Raw genomic sequence first — 19,693 nt, 5'->3', positions numbered from 1 at the left:
CCGCTCCTTTAACCATAATAGGCCAGCGGCGAGCGGGGGGGAAACGTGTTGCCGGTAATTGAAGTTCACCCGGGAGAGCGCCCGAGCTTCTGTGAGGTATACACCGGCGCTGTTGCCACGGCAACCCGGCCGGGAGAACTCTTGTGGGTTCAGCGGGCGGAAAAGTCCAGCACGGGATTGATGTCAACGCGCTTTGCCTTTTATATCCCTTACGGATGAGCCTCAAAAGGCTTTGGCCTTTTTTTTTCCACCAGAAAAGAAAGTTGTGCAAGTTAAAGTAAGACTACCGTAAATCACTCCAAAATGCATAAGTCAAAATGAGAATCCCGTAAATCAGCCCGACAATTGCGCAGGCGAAAGTCGACAACTGTAAATCACCTCCAAATGTGCAAGTGAAATGAGACTACCCCAATACCGCTTAAAAAAAATCCACTAAGTGTATCAATAATTGTGCTGCTTCAACACACACATACACACGCACACCACTTCCCCTCTGTTAGCGTCACTCGCCTCCTTCACTTGTTCCAACGCTCTTATTTTCCATCATCTTTCTGCCAGTGTGTGTGCGTGCGTGGGTTCAAGGGTCACGGATGACTCAGTGGGTTGAAGATGGGGACACGGCATCCAAAGCTCTCATTCAGCCCTCTCGTCGACGGCTCGACGCAATGGTGCAACTTGGACGAGCGCTACGTTTAGCGCGAAACAAAAGTAGCAAAAAAAAAACGGCGGCCATTTTGTCTGTCTATGTGTGTGTGCGGGCGTTTGTCTCCCAAGAGGAAAGGCTGGGAAGCGCGGCAATGGGAAAGTGGGCCAGCGCTGTCAGGCCTCCGCCGGAGAGCTCCTTAAAAGGCGTGGAGAGATGATGTCGTGGACTCTTTCCTCCCGCGCACCCCCACCTTGACGTGTGTTTTTTTTTTTCTTTCCCTCCCTCCTTGCAGTCTTGAGCCAAACTCATCATGCAGACAGAGAAGAAGAACACAAATGGGGCTGCCGATGACGACTTCACCCCGCTGCGTACATCGAGAGCTGTTATGAAAGATGAGATGAGGCCGGCGTGGCAGAGAAGGACGCACGATGAGCAAGTAGCCCGCGCTCACTTGTGCTTGCAGGCAACCAATCAGATCACATCCTTCCTCCGCACCTTTCCCCCACTTGACATTGTCGTTCCAAAGTGGCCAATTTTCACTCAATCGCTCTGACGGGTACTCAGGTGACTCATAAGTCAATCGGTGTCATCATTGATTGCTGATTTATTTATTTTTTTTCTGCCCATATGTGACCTAAAGAAGCCGATCGGCTCCATCGCAGCTTGACGGACACCAGGTTGTGAAGCTTCAAGCACTGCTTTGTACCTATCAAGGTGAGCGCCCGCCACGTAGTATGTGCGTGTGCGCGTGTTATCCGCAAGCCATCTGCTGTTATCCGGGGAATGCTGCGCGCACACTTTATGTACATATATGTAGCCTGGCTATTTTTAGCATTCCACCGCCGCCTCCTCCTCCCCCTCCTCCTTGGTGAAGATCTGCATAAATGTGCCACTTTTGTCACGGATGAGCCCGCAAAAGATCATCAATATCTCAAATGGAGATTAGAAATTGTATAAATAAGATGATGAAAGCGAAACGTGGAAAAAGTCGTTTTTGACTGCTTTGATTTGTGCTTGTTTTGATTGGAGCTGAAAAGCAAAGCAGGTTGCACTGGAAGGCCGCCGAGCCCACACACACACATGCACACACTTTCTTCTCCTCCGCTGCCTCCCTCCCTCCCTCCCTCCCTCTCACTCCCACCCACATCTTCAGGCAAAGGTCCCATTTCCGACGCAGGTACGAGGGCTCGGCAGAAAACATTTTTTTTTATCTTTGTAAGAGTGGGAACTGGATCCTTTATTTAGAACGTAGCAGAGCTGGTTGTCATGGAAACTGCATGCTCACTATTGGTAGGAGCAGGCTGATTTTAGAACATGCAACATGTCCGCTCGTGGAGTCGCCTTTTGACTTTGCCTCTTCAATTTCAGGAAGCAGTGCGGCATGAGCAACTTCACGCGTTCTCAAGGCACTTCCCCTTTGGTCTAACGGTCGGTCACCGGGTTCAACAAGCTTCTGCTTTTGCACCCCGACGACAGTTTGAGGACACAACAGGTACAAAGGACCCAATTTGACTCAATGCTTTAATGGCCGCGACTCGACTGTTGTTCCATTAGCCAGCGTCGCTTTCAGGAAAACGCCGTCAGAGGTGTCAGCGCACTGATATCGCTTGCGAGTCAGCTCGGAGGCCCCGCCCCTACATTGGCATCGATAGCGGCCTTTGTAAAAAGTCCAATCACACTCGGTCCAAATGGACCCAAGTGCTCCCGGTCCCGTTTCGGGGGCGCCCCGGCACTCACGGGAGGGAGATAGCCAGGAAATTTCAAGTGTGGACAATTCCCGCTCCCATGCTCCCCGTGTCACCCCCTGCCAGCGGTCGGCGCCTCAGGGATGTGGAGGGCCGCTATCAGGAAGATAGACGCCCGGACCGGCTTTCATGTTCCTCAGAAGGAGATGGAATCACCCTGACAACAGATTGGCGATATCCTTATCTGCAGCGTTAATACTACAAATAAAGGCTGCGGGACTGTCTTTATTGTCGCTGGAGGGAAGTGTCTAATACAAATACTGCAAGTAGCATCAACATAGACAGCGTCGGAATCGACTGGAGTGCAGATTGTCTCCCTAATATCTTGAATATGTTCATGCGCTTTGTCAGGTTGCTGCTGTTTTGGTTAGCGTCCAAGTTCATATTGGCACAATAGCTTGCCATCGTTGCAATGCTAATGCTGCTTTAGCTTTTGGAGGTTTTATCGTTGGATGATTTTCGGTCATCTCTCAAAAGCGTATTTATCCAAGTAAAATTGTTTATAGGACATCAGAGTAGTGCCTGCCTACTGGCTCTTATGTAATATTTTCAAGCGCTGCCTCGTCTTATTTGGTGTCAGTCAGTTTATAAGGATTACGTGCTCTCTCTCTCTCTCTCTCTCTCGCTTTAGCTCTCTCTCTCTCTCTCGCTCCCCAGCAGGTGACGTCACACTGCAGCTCCGACATCGCGGCGATCTCGCGAGACTACGAGGCAACAATCCATCCGCCCTCTTCTCGCGCTGACGCCGAGCTCCGATCGTCCCTCCTCCTCCTCGTCCTACCCCCGGTCCGCCCTCCACCTCCTTCCCCGCACGCAGCCCTCCCTTCCCACGCCCCAGTGCGCTGTGGGATAGTGCCACTATAAAGTATATCCTCTCTCGGAGGAAGATAAGAAGCCCGAGACTGGAGGGGGATGAAGATGGCGGACGCCAAGCAGAAGAGGAATGAGCAGCTGAAGCGGTGGCTGGGCTCCGAGACGGACCTGGAGCCGCCGATTCTGAAGAAGAAGAAGACGAAGGTGAAGTTCGACGATGGCGCCGTGTTCCTGGCCGCCTGCTCCAGCGGCGACACGGAGGAGGTGCTGCGAATGCTCGACCGCGGCGCCGACATCAACTACGCCAACGTCGACGGGCTCACCGCCCTCCACCAGGTTGGTGAAGCCTCGAACCCAAGCTGGGCCCGGCTGCGATCGCCACGAATATCCCTTGAACACCTGTCAAGTGGAGGCCATTCTGCTTCTCCTCCCGTTGTTTACCTACTTGGAGCCCCGGAGCTCGGCCGCTCACACTGCCCTGCTCCGGGTGCTCATGTTTTCGCTGCCGTCCAGTAGAAGTTGCACTTGTGTAAACGTAGCAAAGTTAACGGCTCGGTGCGTTGCTGCTGTTGTGGTTTTTTTAAAAGCCTTTTGGAGGCAACTGTACTTCACACCAGGTGATAGCCCGGCTCAGTGGGCGCAGTCTAAATGCTGGCAAGGCAGCGGCTGTGGCGCTTCGGTGCGATCTGTCAGTTCGTTTTCCCCTTTTTTTCCCGTGCTAATCGGCGATAAACCGGTGCTACTTTGTTTGGTGTTGTCACCGATTGAGACACGCTTGATTGAACAAGAAGGAAATGAGCGTTTTGTTGCTAAGTGCTAGCGGCTAAAGTCGGTTTGTTGATAAGCCCTCCGTTAGCAACAGTGGCTAGTTGGCGATCATATATTATTCCGATCGCACGCTCGTGTTCACCACACGTTGATATATTGTCTTGTTGTTGGTTTTATTAAAACATTCCGCAGTGCTGTGTTGGTTTCACCGTGAATTACGGCTGGATTAGCAGGCAAATGCTAATGTTACGTTAGCTCAAGTATGGAGCTCCGGTTAGCCACCATCGATCGTCTAGTTTGGGTTTGTCTTTGGATTAGCCGTCTTTGGAACCGTCCAGTCCTCGGGTAACTTTTCCGACCCACAAAAGTTGACATGTAATGACTTTCAAAGTGCGAAAGTGTGCTTTACAACCCACTGACATGTCGACATTCCCGAGCTAGCTTCTCCCCTGCTAGCGAGGCTAGCTGCCCTTGCAGTCAAATGATGAGATGGCAGCTCTTTGGCCTGACGATTGGCACCATTCACTTGACTTCTTCAACCAGACATGATCAAATATCCCATTTGTGTATCATGTGTTTAAAAAAGTGCAGAACTGCGCTTGTCACAATGGAGCTCCTCCGAAGTGACTCAGTAGTGATGTGCACTCGTGAAGTTTCATGAACTTGTGCAATTTGTGCTGGCTCGGCATTCATCAGCCCATTCTTGTGTTTCTGGTGGCCCCTACTCTACTTAAGGGTATTTTTAGCAATAGTCTTGATGACAGCAGCCTTGGTGTTGACATTTGTCCAAGTGCTAAAATTGTCTGGAGACCAATGCGAGAATTCTGCCATCAAACCTAGAATTCATGCATAGGTAGGCGGTGATGTCACTTTCTTACTCACTTGACTACTAAGCTCTGTGTCATCACCTCGCTCTATTTGTCAACACCTGTTAACATTTTTAGAAGAATCACATCTATCTGATTCAAGTGTACACGTAATATTCCCTCCCCGTCTGTCTGTCTTTGCGCAAAGATGGCAGTTGCCTTTTTTTGGGACGGCGACTCGCAAGAGAGACGTAACCATCTCTGGAGTGGAGAAGCGTGTGCAATGTTTTTGCAGGGTGGGCTTTTTAAGGAGCGACGGTGGCACTACAGCCCGCTAAAATTCCAGAAGTCAACACGACGCTTGTGTCTTTGTTACATTTTGGTCAGGGCCGGGGGGGGGGGGGAAGAGAGGCTGTCGTGGCGTATCGCTCCCGAAAGCCGTTGACCGGGGTAGGGTTATAAATACCGCGGGCGCAAGTTCCCCCCCCGACTGTGTTTCAAGCGACGATGCTAACTTTGGCTATGACTCAGTCGGTGGCCACGCTTTCTAGTGGAGGGCCTGGCGTAATCTGGCATTGGGAAGGAGTCACCAGCCAGCCGCCTGTCCCGCTGGCGGAATTCAGCCGTTGGCCGCTCAGAAGCACTGGACCTTCGCTACCACCTAAATGTGATACTTCTTCCAGCGACTGGAGTCTGGTCTTTTCATTTGCTAGCGTTTGGCTCGGCTAATCTAATCGGCCGAGAACCTTCAGAATAACTAGTGTAGGCGGATGTCATTAAAACGAAATCAGCAATGGGGGCTCTACCTCTAACCAATTTTTGCAGTGATGTCAGCATTTTCCCACCGTCTGATTGGCTGGTCAGAGCACAACGTTTCTTGAGCGAGCCGCACACAATATATATTTAATAATCTGCAGTTAGGATATTTTTGTCTTTTTTCCAGACGACATAATAATAATTTTGTAACGGCAACGTCATAGCCAAAGGCCTCTCCAGCCCCAGATAGAAAACGCATAAGCCCGCCGATGCATTCTTGTCTCGGCGCTCGGGTTCAGGTGGGCGTCAAAAGTGAAAAGCGCGTCCTCTTTGCTAAACTGGTCGCGGGAGCGTAGCATTCCGAGCGCCGTCGCCTCGGCCTCCGCATTCCTCACATGACACTATTTGGAAACCATGGCAAAGAGCGAGCGGCGCAGACATTCCTCAGCTGTCACCTACCTCCCCCCGGCCTGTCCCCACGTTGCTGAGCTCCGTCAAGCCAATTAGCGTGGAGGTAACCAAGAAAAGCTCCACGCTGACCCACACCTGAACTTTTGCTTTCCTCCCGGCGGGCCAACGCCACCGGCGCCCGATTCCAACCCAAAGTCGGTGACTTTAGCTGGAGCGGTCGCCATGGCGACGACGACTCGAGCACAGCGCGTCGGTGGATTTGCATGTACAGAGTGGGAGTTGCATAACCGGGGGTGAGAAGGAAAGTGTTTGGCAGAGCTCGGCGGTGGCGAGAAAATGAGTCAGCTCGATGGGGGGATTGACCGTCATTTAATTCGACTGGAAATGAATAAAAATAGTCCAAAATTCAGCTGAAAGCCTTTTGTTTGTAAAACGAGGGGCTCGTCGAAAGTCACTGGCGCATTTCTAATGTCGTTGCCCAAGGTGCACCTTCTCAATTATTCATGAACTGGATTTCCCGTTGATGTCTTTTTGGGGGGGGGGGGGGTCCCGCTGTCATCATTTTGATGCAATTAGCCACGCTGCGTTAAACGGGAAATCGGGTCAACCTCAATCTGTGGCCTATCTTTTTTTTTTTTTTTTTTTTGTGCAAACAGATGGCAGCAGCAAGCATGTCGGGCTCGCTCCATTCCCGGACCGGCGTTAGAAATGTCAAGTTTTGGACCCGGCAACACTCGAGTGACTAAGCGAGCGCCTACATTCTCACGTCTGTAATTGGCAGGTCGACCCCGTAATCATCCGGCAGGAAGTCCTTGTGATGTCGATGATGCGATGCCGGGTCGGCGGCGGCCGTGACTCGCCCGTGACGCTCACCTCTAGGCCGTCGCGTTAGTAGTGAGACGCCGTAGGTTGGCAGCGGCAGGTTGGAACCGGTTCACCCGAGGTCAGAAAGAAGAATTCCTGCAAACCGCCACGCGGGCTTGACCCGGGCTCAACTTTGGCGTGAGCCAATCATTTCAAGTCTTCTGCTAAAGTTGCGCGTGGACTTTTCAAATGTTTGCGGGATGACTTCAGCTCATCGATGCGCCCCGCGGCATCGCGTCGCTCTGTCTTCAGCAGAAGCGACGGCGGGAGGCCGCTCTGCTTTTTTTTTTTTTTTTTTTACGAGGCGCCTCGCAAGTGCAAACACCTGGACGGGGAGACGGCAAATTCCTCATTGTGGAAGCGCGCGTGTCCGTTTGTTGTCCGCCGACAAACATTCCTTGTGTCACAAAATGGCCGCTTGCTGATTTATGGATTCGGTGGACGGCATACGACATCATTAAGATGGTGGCATTTTTCACAGCCTTGCAGATGAAGGAAGGTGCAGTTGATTCATCAAAGTGTGAGATTGAATTAATTTGCTCCGGCGCGCTTTTGTTTTGTCGAGCTTGAAGGCCGGCTCAGTAAATTGAATGTTAATTGACTGCAGAGTGAATAATTGATGAGGCCCCCCACCCCCTCGAGCGACTTGCCTCATTTGCATTAAAATAAATAAATAGATAGAGCAGCAATAAGTGACGGGTGAGCACTTTGACCAGCTTTCATATTGCGCCGTTTCCATCCACGTTATCTCACTTCCTGGATGTGGGCTCAGAGGAGGCGTCAAACAAATGACACGGCGGTGGCTCTCCGGGATTCCTCGGCAAGCGATCGGAAAGCGTCGCCGGCCGGCCGGGGCCCTGAAGAGCAACAGGAAGTGGCTGTTTATTTTTCTCATTTCCTCTTTGCTGAGGCCACCTCCTTCTTGCACTCGCCTCTCTTATCAACGTCCGTATTGGCTAATGATTGTAAATGGCGGTCTGCTCGGGAATATCGGCGGCCCCTTTCTCCTGCTCAAATCTCGCAGGCATTTCTTTTTCTTTTGACCCCGCTCTTCCTCAATCTTGCCCCTCTTTTTCCACGGGAATCCCACGTCCTTATATGGTCGTCATCGGTAGCAGCTAGAGGCAGCATGTGTGTGTGTTAGAAGTGAGCTCATCTCGCTGTGTGTAGGGACCCAGCTGGTCGCCCTTCAGCCCCCCCCCCACCCGCCCCCTCGTACCCTGCGGCCTCCCGAAACCCGACAAACAAGCGCGGGAGCTCTCTAGCGGCACGTCCGTCCGCCTTCTTCCACCTAACTTAAATTTCCTCGTCTTTCTTTGATCTTTTCTGACATTTTTTTTTTTTTTTGCATCAAGCGCCCTCGGACCCCCTCGTCCGCGGAGGAATTCCTTTTGTGGAAGCGGCCGGCGGAGGCGCCGGATGACGAGGGCTGGCGGGCGTGGCCAGAGCGCCGCCGATGCCTGAGAGCCCCGAGGCTAGGAGTAATACTTATCTGGGAATTTCTCCACTGGTATGCTAGTCCAGGCAGGGCCGAGAGGAGGGGAGGGCGCTTTTGCGGTCGGCGCTATTTGAGGCCAAAAGGCAGAATAAATCCGCGGCGGGAAATGCAATCGTTTCCTCAAGGTTGTTGGCGCCTCAATTTGTTCTTGTTTTGCATTTGAAAGAAATGATGCTTACCCTTGACAACAACAAAAGTCTGCCTTTTCAAAATGAATACGCAGCCGAATAAAATTGAAGTTCAAATGTAATGAAAGCATTGAAATGCCGCCGGGGTTATTTCTCAACACGGCAAGCCACGACGTCAGCCGGACGGTGTTCCTCGAACGAGTCCTTTCCGGTCTTGCCCCCTCGCCTAATAAGTTCTGCATGAGAACCCGAATCCTCCTATTACATAATTGCCCCTGCCTTTGTTTATCATTTTTCACGCTTAGTTTGAAACGAGGAAGAAGGAAAAATGGGAGCCAGCTCACTGGCTGACTTTTGACACCTGTACTCATTGCTTTTGGGAAAAAAAAATCCTTTTGTTGTTGTCGGCGTCGGCGGCGGCGTCCACCTGTGGCAGAAGATATTCCCTTCACGCACACGCGCGGCGAGATAAGCCGAGCGCAGATACTCGGCGCTCTTGGCCATCTACGGCCGTGCAAAGCAACCAAATTTGGACAAGGATTGCAGCCAGATAGACGTGTGCCCCGAACGTGAGGCCACATGCGCGCGTGTGTGTGTGTGTGTGTGTGTGTCTATCTGATGTCAATGACTTTGTTGTCATAGCAACCTCGGCTGCAAGAGAGAGAGAGAGAGACAGTCCAGGCGCTGTGTTGAAAGATGGTGGGTGAGTGGGGATTTTTATGAGTGCGCTGTGGTAATTGCAAGGCCAGTCTAGCTAGCAAGGAAGCTCACGTGTTTATTCTCAAAGTATTCTCAAATATCAGCCAGCACGTGCATTTGCCTCAGCCTTCCCAAGCTCGCCAGGGTTTTCTCTGGCCACTCCATTCGTTCCTTCAACATTATTTATCAGAGGCCACAACTCTAAATGTGAGCAATTCCAAGGTCATCCACTAGATGGCAGAACGTCCAGTTCACAATTGTATGGATCTCTTTATTTATTTCTTTTTGCGCGCGCGCGCGACCAGGCTTGCATCGACGACAACCCGGACATGGTGACGTTCCTGGTGACACAAGGGGCCAGCATCAACCAACCCGACAACGAGGGCTGGATCCCCCTCCACGCCGCCGCCTCCTGCGGGTACCTGGGCATCGCAGAGTGAGTGGCGCGCCTTGCAATCTCATCAACGAGGGCATCGGGGCCGCTCGCGGGAGCGCTCGCTTCCCGTTTTATGACCTGGTTTGCCGTCAAGGCTCCGCATTTAGCCGCGGCACTTTGCGGAAGCCTCGGGAGAGAAATTCTGCGCTAGCGAAAGCGGAGGGTCAAGTGGCTGCTCAGGCTGGTGACTAATGGAGACAATGTGTCACGCAGGGAAAAAGAAGAAGGCTCCTTTTAGTCGGGGCAAGCCGGCAAACAACAATGTCGAGATGCCGAGCGAGAGGTCAAAGGGCAAAGTGCGGCCCGGGGTCGGCCGTTGATCAGCCGTTTGCGTTCCGCCCATCTTTATGGCATCCATTTTATAGCTGACGAAGATGAATTTTTATCTTACCAAATTGAGCGCAAGTCGATCAACGGTGGCCTTGAAACTTCAAATGTGTGTCAGAGACACCTTGGCTCTTTTCCGGCTGCCAAGGCTTGAAAGCGTGCGGTCGTGTCTTGATCGGCAGGTACCTCATCGGCCAGGGGGCCAGCGTGGGCGTGGTCAACAGCGAGGGCGAGACGCCGCTGGACATCGCAGAGGAGGAAGCCATGAAGGAGCTCCTGCAGAACGAAATCAACCGGCAAGGTATGCCGGCCCGCTTCTGTTTTTTTTTTTGTCGTAACACTCAGCTGACAAGCGGCCGGCGTTTTGCGCTGATTTAGTTTCGCGAGCGGAGACACAATGCAGGCCTGTTTGTCGCACGGCGCCGACACATTGACCCGATTAACTGGCCGCTAACTCACGCACGGCACGCCGACAGAAGTTTGGCAAGCGCGACAGTCGAGCTCACGCGGGACGTTTGGCCGTGTGCGCAGGCGTGGACATCGAGGCGGCCCGCAAGGAGGAGGAGCGCGTCATGCTGCGCGACGCCCGCCAGTGGGTCAACAGCGGCCAGATCCAGGACATCCGCCATGCCAAGTCTGGAGGAACGGCGCTGCACGTGGCCGCCGCCAAGGGCTACGTGGAGGTTTTAAAGTAAGCCCCGGCCGGCCGAAGCCCGAAACCCTGCAAGGAAATCCCAATCATGGTTCCTGTGGCTGTTTTTGCATCGGGCAGGCTTTTAATCCAAGCAGGGTATGATGTCAATATTAAAGACTACGACGACTGGACTCCTCTCCACGCGGCGGCACACTGGGGCAAAGAGGAGGCCTGCCGGATACTCGTGGAGAACCTTTGCGACATGGACGTCATCAATAAAATGGTTGGTGTCACCCAAAAAATGCTTGCCTTTTCTTTTTTTTTTGACACCGGTGACTGTGCATCAGGGCCAGACGCCGTTTGATGTCTCGGACGAAGACGTTCTAGGCTACCTTGAAGAGTTGCAAAAGAAACAAAATCTGGTACGAGTCAAGCCGGCCGGGAATCATCTGGGAAAGGTTGGCGCTCATTTTCACTCTTCATTCCAGCTGATGAGCGAGAAGAAAGACATGAAAAAGTCTCCTCTGATTGAGACCACCACCACGGGGGACAACAACCAATCGCTGAAATCGCTCAAGAGGTAAGCAAAAGCCGGACGGCGTGGCGTCTCGGTCACGCCGCGCCTCTGACGGAGCTCAAACGTTTGCGCCGCAGCAAAGAAACGCTTCTACTGGAGTCGGAGAAGAGCGCCCCGCGGATCGAGGCGCTGGAGCCCGAGAAGGCGGACGAGGAGGACGAGGAAGAGGAGGGCAAGAAAGACGAGTCCAGCTGCTCCAGCGAAGAGGAGGAGGAGGAAGATTCCGAGTCGGAGAGCGAAGCGGGTGAGTTGAACCGCCGGGGCTGCCTCCGCTTCACTTCCGGCAACTCCTGAAGTTGTCGAAAAACCAACTCGGACTTCCTCTTGTTGGTCTAGACAAGAGCAAACCTTCGGCATCGGTGGGCAACAGCACGACGCCCGTCCCGACCGCCTCCCCGAGCAGCCCGCCCTCGCCCACCAAGAAGGTAGTGTGCTAAATAGATTAGCATGTTGAGCAGGTGCAGGCAGGGCCTCTTTTGCAGCTGCTGCCCTCTGCTGGTGAAAAGGACACGCATGCCTCTTCCTTGTTCAGTGCGTTTGAAACTCCAAGGGCTGCTCTTCACCTCTTTCAGATGATCCCCCTCTTTTTCATGCAAATGTCTGTTGTTGTGGGGTTTTTTTTTTCTTTTTTTTTTTTCTTCAATCCTTCTTTGAAGCCTGGTAACCCACCCGTTTGTCTTTTCTTGCAGCAAATGTTTGCCACTTGGCAAGTCATGTTTTTTTGCGGCCGCTTCAGTCCTGGCCTCTCAACCCCCTCCCTTCTCTCTCTGTCTGTCTGTCTGTCTGTCTGTCTGTCTGTCTGCTGGCTCGGTGTCTCGGGTTGGCTTTTAGTTTGATTGCATTGCGCCCCCCGTGGCCGTGCCCGCGGCGGAGCCGGGCTGTCCCGCATTGTGGCGTCGAGGCTTGCGCAAAACTGGCATTTCTCTCGTGCCCCAAAAAGCCACGGTGAGGCCGGTTTGGTGGTGTTTTCTCCTCTCTCACGCACCTGCTGGACTAAACCACCTCAGAACGGGCACCTCAGAATTGACCAGCACTCACCTGACCCACTTTTTTTATAATCAGCGTGATGTCGCATTTCGTTGGCGTGGCTTGTGCGTTGCTGTACGAGCTGAATTGCGACTTAAAGGTGAAGACTAACTTGCACAAATGTGACTTGCTCCCAACTTGGCCACGATGGAAGAAGTGCCGTTAGAGTCAATGTTCTCCTCGTAACAGGCATGAAAAGCCCATCCTTAACCCGGATGACCTCTTGTCCTCAAATTGCGCCTAACCTTCTTCTTCTTCCGTCTTGGCAGGCCGCCACCCAGCTCAGCGGCAAGATCTCGTCCAAGGTGGAAGAGGAGCGTAAGGACGAGTCGCCGGCGTCGTGGCGCCTGGGCCTGCGCAAGACCGGCAGCTACGGGGCGCTGGCGGAGATCACGGCCGCCAAGGAGGCGCAGCGGGAGAAGGACGCCACCACGGGAGTGATGCGCTCCGCCTCCAGCCCGCGCCTCTCCTCCTCGCTGGACAACAGAGACAAAGACAAGGTCAGACTGAAAGCTGAAGCCTTTCCTCGACGTGGCGCCGACCGACTCTGCAACTTTACGCAGGAGAAGGACAAGGGAACGCGGCTGGCCTACGTGGCGCCGACCGTTCCCAGGAGGCTGGCCAGTACGTCGGACATGGACGAGAAGGAAAACAGGTGGGCTGAAGCGGCCGAGGGAGGCTCCGCCAAACGATCGGCACGTATCAAGCGGGCCTGCTTGCGTGGCTCTCCGCAGGGACTCGACCGCACTGAACCGCAGCGGCTCGTACACCCGGCGGCGCTGGGACGACGACACCAAGAACAGCGAAGGAAGCGGCACCGCCAACAGAACCTCCAGCTACCAGCGAAGGTAAGCAAAGGCAGGAGCGGCCGGGCGCCGTCGTGTTGCCGCTTGCACGAGTCGGCCGCAACCACACGTGTCACGGCGAGGCTTTTCGTGGCGCATTTCGAATGGCTCGCAAATGTGTCTGTCTTTATATCTGTATATGGATGTGCGTGCGTGCCTGCGGCGCCACTGCTAACATGCTTCTTCCGATCACCTGGCCAGCACGTCCCACACGCTAGCGCTAGGGCGGAGCGGCAGCACGCGGGACGTGCCGGCCAAGTCTTCGTCCACCTCCAGCTTGGACCCTAACACCTGTAACACTAAACCCTGGCAGCCGCCCGCCTCCCACTACCAGTCGTACAGCATTTACCGCAGGTACACTCAGAAGCCCCACGCCGCACGCGACCGCTTCCTCGCCATTAACAGCAGCTCTTTGCGTGTGGTTGTTGTTTTGCACACCGCAATACAAACGCAGATCAGATACAATAAAGTGGATAGGATAAACAATCAAGCCCCGAACAGGAAGCAAGTTGTGTCCCGTCGCTCACTTTGCGCATCCTTCCGCTCCGCAGCGGCTCTTTTGGCAGGCGACACGACGACTTGAGCTCCTCGACGACCACCCCCACCTCGGCCGCCTCCTCCTCTTCCTCCACAACTACCACCACCTCATCATCGGTTACCTCACCCTTGGGCCACCGCGGCGGCCTGCTCTCCGGCCTGGGCTCCGCCTCCACCCGCACTGGCTCCACCAGTCTCACCAGCAGGTAGGCCGGGATTTGTCTCCATAGGCGGCAGCGCCATAGGAAATGTCTAACGGGCGCCCTCCCAACAGGTACTGGTCAGAGGAGAGTGCCGAGCGGGAAAAGGACAAGGAGCGCGAGTCGGCCGCGGTCATCCCCACCGTAAACACCGGCTCCACCATCCCCGCCATCGGCACGGGCCCCGAACGGCGCAGGTGAACACCAGGGATACTAAAACCACTCGTCCTTATTTGCCTCATTTACTTCACCTAAGAACCTTTTTTTTTTTTTTTAGGTCGTACCTGACCCCTGTACGAGACGAGGAGTCGGAATCGCAGAGGAAAGCTCGCTCCCGACAGGCCCGCCAGTCGAGGAGGTCCACCCAGGCGAGTTGATAGAAGGAGGGAAAAAGAAAAACCAACCAAGCAGAAACTAAGTACCCCCCCCCCCCCCCCCCCCAGGGCGTCACTCTGACCGACCTGCAAGAGGCCGAGAAGACCATCGGCAGGAGTCGTACCCCAAAGAGCCGCGAGGAGGAGAAGCAGGACAAGGAGAAGCAAGAGGAGAAGGAGTACGAATCCAAGGAGGATGACTATCGGCCAAAGTACCGCAGCTTTGAAGACGTACGTTCTCGGCGCACGGCCCGTTTATCCGCGTCTGACTTTGCAATGCAACGTAACCGGGCTTTTTTTTTCTTCTTCAAACAGCGCTACCGCAGCACCTCGTCCTCCATCTCCACGCTCGGCACCGCCTCGGCCCCGTCGTACTTGGGAGCCGCGCCGACCTCCGGCTCCCTCAACAGGCCCAACAGCCTGACGGGCATCTCCTCCTCCTACGGCCGCTCCTCCAGGGACACCGAGAAAGGTCGGCGCTCCCCTCGCAGCGCAAATGTTGGCCCGCCTCGCGATAATCCTCTTAGTTTGACTCTGCAAGTGGCACGCCAGCCAGCCAGCCAGCCAGCCACGGCGTGTTTTTGTCAGAGCTGACTGGAAATTGGGTAAAGCCTCCCGGGAGAATAATAGAAGGTCGCCGCAGCGCGTTGATCTGAAAGAAAACACTCGCCGCTTTGTCTTCCTGCGACAAAGCCCGCTTCTTCCCTCATGAGGACGTTTTTTCCAACCTTTAGCAATCACGTCAAAGGTCAGAATACGGTCACAGTGTTTCCTCACCAAAGCACTTCTCATCATTTTTCGCTCTTTTTGTGAAACCTTTCCGTCGCCGAAAACCATCCCGGAGGGATTCATTGTGGATTTGTATGACAGTACAAAAGTGTGCTGCTTTCAAGCGGTATGTGAAGTGAGCAAGGATTGAAAGGAAGGTCCGCTTTTGTCTTTAGAAGCGGACAAAAAGGAAGAGGAGAAGGAAGGCGACGACAAGTCCCAGCCTCGCTCCATCCGGGATCGCCGGCGGCCCCGCGAGAAGCGGCGATCCACCGGCGTCTCCTTCTGGACCCAAGACGTGAGACACAAGCCCCTCCCTCCCGCCTTTAACGCGGGTCATAAAGCGCGCTCTTACGTGCGCCGTCGTCATCGTCTTTGCAGGGCCATGACAACGAGCCCGAGCAGCAGTCCGACTCGGAGGACGGCAGCATCAAGGGAGAAGCCCAGGTGACTGGCATTTTCATTTTCCTTTCGGATTCACCCTCAGTCATAAAAAAACGGGGCGTTAAAATATTCAACGTTGGCTTTCTTGTGTTTCCTCGCAGGTGGACAGGTTGTCCAGGTGAGTTTAGTGTGTGTGTGTGCGACCTGGCCTGGCCTGGCCCGGCCCGGGCCGCCTTCTGACATGCGCCGGCGTTGCAGAAACGGCAGCGGCACCACGGCGTCCTCCTTGGACCGCAACGACTCGCTCCTCAGCCGCAGCTACGGCGAGAGTCGCAGGACGTACTCCAGCCGGCTGGACAGAGACGACGCCACCGACTACAAGAAGGTAGAGCCAAGGAAGGCTTTGGGTTTGGGGGTGGCCCCGGTTCTAAGGCCACCGCGCGCTTTCCCCGCAGCTCTACGAGCAGATCTTGGCCGAGAACGAGAAGCTGAAGGCGCAATTACGCGACACGGACCTGGAGCTGGCTGACTTGAAGCTGCAATTGGAAAAAGCCACACAGGTGCTTCCTCCTTCTCGTCCTCGTCACCGGACGTTGTCGTTTGCCAGCTCACGCCCCCTCCGCTCTGTGTTCGCAGAGGCAGGAACGCTACGCCGACAGGTCGCAGCTCGAGATGGAGAAAAGGGTCAGTAGTTGCTCCTCAAACACGTCATGGCCACCTCACATCCCATACAACATCTCATGCAAAAAAAAAAAAAAAAAATGGCGCTTAGCTATATATCCATTTAGATAGGTAGACAATTTGTTGTATATGGTAAAAGAAACCCCTCGCAGTATTTGACACGTGATTATCTTTTGAATACATCTCAAGGTAACGAGCAGGCCTCAGTATCAACCGGCCGCTGGTATGAAGCCGAGCTGACTCGACCTTTCTGCTGCTGTCACTCGTAGCCAGCTGCGCGCCACCTCCATCTGTCCTCCTTTTTTCTTGTCAAAGCACCGCTCGTCCAGATGTCTTCTGTACATGTAGCCATATATCGTGTGCGTGCGGGCGCATGTCTTTTTCAAGCAGCTGAGACTGGAGGGGGGGGGAAAAAAAATCACTTGGACCACGTGTTGATCACAGAGTGTGTTGATGGCTTGTAGACGCCTCACGTGTGTGTGCGTGCGCATCATTTGGCACCGCTGGATTTGCCGACGTCAGCGCAACCCCCCCCCCCCCCCCCAAAAAATGTAACTGTCATCTTTGCCCCCCCCCCCCGACAGGAAAGACGAGCGCTCGAAAGGAAAATTTCTGAGATGGAGGAGGAACTCAAGGTAGACACGCACTCAAGCACACACCAATTTCTTCTTGAATGATTTGTAAAGAATGAAATATTCCTAGATTTTTCAAGTTATTTTTTTTTTTTAGCATTTAAATTTTCAGGTCCAACAAGTGGTACGACTCGTTTTGGTACCCTTCAAAGTTCTGTCAATCGCCACAAGGGGGCGGTGTAGAGCCTGGGTTGAGTCTTTCGATAGCCTTGTAGAATTTCTTGTTTTTTAGTCGCTGTTATGGTGTGTTGTTGACGTGAGTCCACACGGGTCCAAAAATCTGTCCTCCATTTTCTAACAACCTTTCTTTTTCTGTTTACCTGTCTCCTGTCGCTTCCTTCTTCTATTAATGTGCTCCTCCCTCCCTCCCTCCCTCCTGTCTGCTTCTTGTCCTCCTCCTTTTCTCGTTGTCCGCCTCATTTCTTGTTGTTGTTGTTGGGCTGCCGCGTGGAACTCCCCTCCCCCCGCAGAACCTCCCCCAGGTAAAGCAGGTTCAGACTCTGCGTCAGGTTAAGGAGCGGCTGCAGGCCGAGAACCGGGCGCTGGCCCGCGTGGTGGCGAAGCTCTCGCAGGCCGCCTGCAGCCAGCTGCCCGCTGTCGACCTCTAAAAGCCGGCCGGCCACGTCTCCCCCTTTTCCCCTTGCCCCCCCCCATCCATTCGTGCCCCGTCCCCGCCCACAGGTGCCCGACTGGTTTTCACCTCCCCGCGGTTGTTGGTGGTTTGCCTGAGGAGGTGCCAACTAGGGCTGGGCGACTCATTTGACCTCATTGGCCGGGAGCAAGTTGAATACAGTCAACAACCACAACAAAAGTTGATGCTCGGGATGTTTTTATTTTGTTTTTTTTCTTCAATCGGAGCAACGTGACTGCAGTCGTGTGTCCAAATGAGGTGGTGAGATGCTACCCTGACGCTTACTGACACCCGTGTCACTCACCGGACGTGGCTCCACCCCCTCCGAACCTGATATCGTACCGTAGCAGAACACGAACCATGTATCAACCGGCGGCCAGTTTTTCGTATTTTGTCCATTTCGCCCATCCCTAGTTCAACACTTTCCTTTGTCGGCACAATTCGGGCCTGATTGGCGCTTGCAAGCCAACGTGCACGCAAACGAAAGTGGGCCTCTGTAGTTTGTAGTCTGAGTGTCTTTGGCTCGCATGAAGTGGCAAGACCTTCCGCCATTTGAGTCCCTCTTGGTGAATCGGGGCCATTTTGTTTGGCCCTCTTTATGTTGAGATTCAATCATGTAACGGGCTCAAAGTACTTTGGTCCACACGTCACGTGATACGGTGCAGAGTGACGGCGTGGACACTTTGAGCCCCTCCCCTTTTTTTTCTTCCAGAGTTTCCGAATTGCCGTGATCTATCTTAAGTTGGGTCTGAGTTGCCGGATCTGGTTGTGTGCATGCGTGGCTTTTCGATTGATCCATTTTTTTTCTTTTTGTTTTTGTCATTTGCAGTGAGCGTTGGTTCTGGCGCCCTCTTGTGGTCCTAACGTGTCTAAGCGCTTTTGTTGTTCCCTCGCAGACGCTCCCCGACTTGAAAGCGGACAACCAGAGGCTAAAGGACGAGAACGGGGCGCTCATTCGAGTCATTAGCAAGCTTTCCAAGTAGAGCAGACCCCCACCAAGACCCCCACCGCCACCAACCTCCTCCTCCTCTCTATTCCCCTCTGCCAGTGACTAATGGAATTGCACATTTAGATTGAATTGCAAGAGACATCAGACTTTTTTTTTTTTTTTCTTTTCTCCATCCCCACCGTTTACAAGCCGACGTCTATTTAACCAGTAAGCCTTAGTTGTACATAAAAAGGAACGCTCTTGAGGAACAATTGTTATTATTATTATTATTGTTATTATTATTATTATTACAATTAACACCTGATTTTATTTGTGCCACGCCGCCTTTTACTTCCTCCTGTTGTAAGTGTGCTGTTCCCTTTTTCTTCCTCCGCCCGAGAAGGGTCAATTCCTTTTTTTTTTTTTTTTTCCTCTCCTCACGCGTGCAGTCACTCACACAGACGCGCACACCGCTCACCGTTTTCATTTGACCTCCAAGAGGGAAAGAAAAAGAAATCTCGAGGCGGACCAGGTGGAATTTAAGCTTTCACTGAATGTGCAATATGCATTATTATCGTTTTTGTTTGACGCTTTAATGACATCACTTGGTTAGTCGGTCGGATGTGTCACTCTTCTTCCACTCCCGCCCTCGTTTTTTTTTTGGCTTGTAGTGTTAGTTGGTTTATACTCTGTATTTGTCACCTTGTTTTAGGAGGTGCCGAGTGTCAATACACACGTGCGTATATATAATATATGTACGCGTGTGTGTATTTACATAAGGCTGTATGTTTGAGAGCAGCACATGCTGAGTCTGTTACTATTAAAAGTATACCAATTCCACACAGGACAAGCAGGTGTCTTTTTCTTACCATTGTATTTTTCTTTTTTTTTCGATTACGAAAGGCAAAAAGTGTCAGGTTTCAAAGCGGGACTGCCGACAGTGTTTTGTGTTTTTTTTTTTTCTTCAAAGAGAAACTGCTTGACCCCATTTGACTTTCTTTGTTTTCACTAACTTGGATGAGTGCTTTTCTGTTTTTCTTCCACGTTTAGTATTCTAGCCAACGACTCTCAGACTCCGTTTTACAAAAAGTCTACGTGCACTGTCGACACCGCGAGTCCAAAACACACCATTGAAATATTCCACGCCAACCTTGATGTATTTCAGTGGCCTTTTTTATTATTAAGCATATTTTAGTCGAAGAGAAAAAAAAGTAAGTCACTGCAAATAGACTGAGAATGATGACCTGGTTGAGTTTTATTCTTTGTTTTTTTTGTTTTGTTTTTTTCTTGTAAAATAGGTGTGTGGCTTAATACATGCAAGCTGTGCTGTGACTACCAACCACTGAAGAGTTCATTAAAATAAACTTGTACATTGTAAAGTTCACCTCTTGCTCATTTTTCGATTCACACTTGTTGGAACTTTTAACTGTCTCCAAGCAGCAAAGATTTAAAATCAACAGGAGCCACATTTTTTGTCTTTAAATATTTTATTGTACTGAATGTAAAACATGAATTTTAGAAGACCACATAATTACCAATGCAATGCTCAAATCCACCCACAAGAGGGCGGCATTTCATC

At 52.6% G+C, this 19,693-nt stretch overlaps 1 protein-coding gene across 5 annotated transcripts; it reads left to right on the top strand.

Annotated features, from left to right (window-relative positions):
* Positions 1-3,088: 3,088 nt before the first annotated feature.
* On the top strand, positions 3,089-19,498 carry ppp1r12a (protein phosphatase 1, regulatory subunit 12A). Of its 5 annotated transcripts, none has more exons than XM_061269068.1 (27): positions 3,089-3,540; positions 9,440-9,570; positions 10,080-10,198; positions 10,429-10,588; positions 10,670-10,814; positions 10,879-10,953; positions 11,020-11,111; positions 11,186-11,352; positions 11,445-11,533; positions 12,404-12,634; positions 12,698-12,789; positions 12,869-12,982; positions 13,181-13,333; positions 13,531-13,722; positions 13,791-13,913; positions 13,994-14,084; positions 14,160-14,321; positions 14,406-14,562; positions 15,035-15,156; positions 15,240-15,305; positions 15,404-15,420; positions 15,501-15,627; positions 15,698-15,802; positions 15,879-15,926; positions 16,508-16,558; positions 17,026-17,236; positions 18,083-19,498. In XM_061269068.1, exons 1-26 carry the CDS (start codon positions 3,304-3,306, stop codon positions 17,161-17,163), a joined length of 3,204 nt encoding a protein of 1,067 aa, XP_061125052.1. In that variant the 5' UTR covers positions 3,089-3,303; the 3' UTR covers positions 17,164-17,236; positions 18,083-19,498. The 5 variants fall into 5 exon arrangements, with proteins under 5 accessions (XP_061125052.1, XP_061125055.1, XP_061125054.1 ...); XM_061269073.1 differs by lacking the exon at positions 3,089-3,540 and adding an exon at positions 8,118-9,341; XM_061269071.1 differs by lacking the exon at positions 13,181-13,333 and having other exon boundaries at positions 3,090-3,540.
* Positions 19,499-19,693: the final 195 nt, after the last annotated feature.

The sequence above is a fragment of the Syngnathus typhle genome, linkage group LG21, assembly GCF_033458585.1.
Source record: "Syngnathus typhle isolate RoL2023-S1 ecotype Sweden linkage group LG21, RoL_Styp_1.0, whole genome shotgun sequence".
Lineage (NCBI taxonomy): Eukaryota > Metazoa > Chordata > Actinopteri > Syngnathiformes > Syngnathidae > Syngnathus > Syngnathus typhle.
Note: the sequence above shows the minus strand (reverse complement) of the source record. Positions and strands in the feature narration are given on the sequence as shown.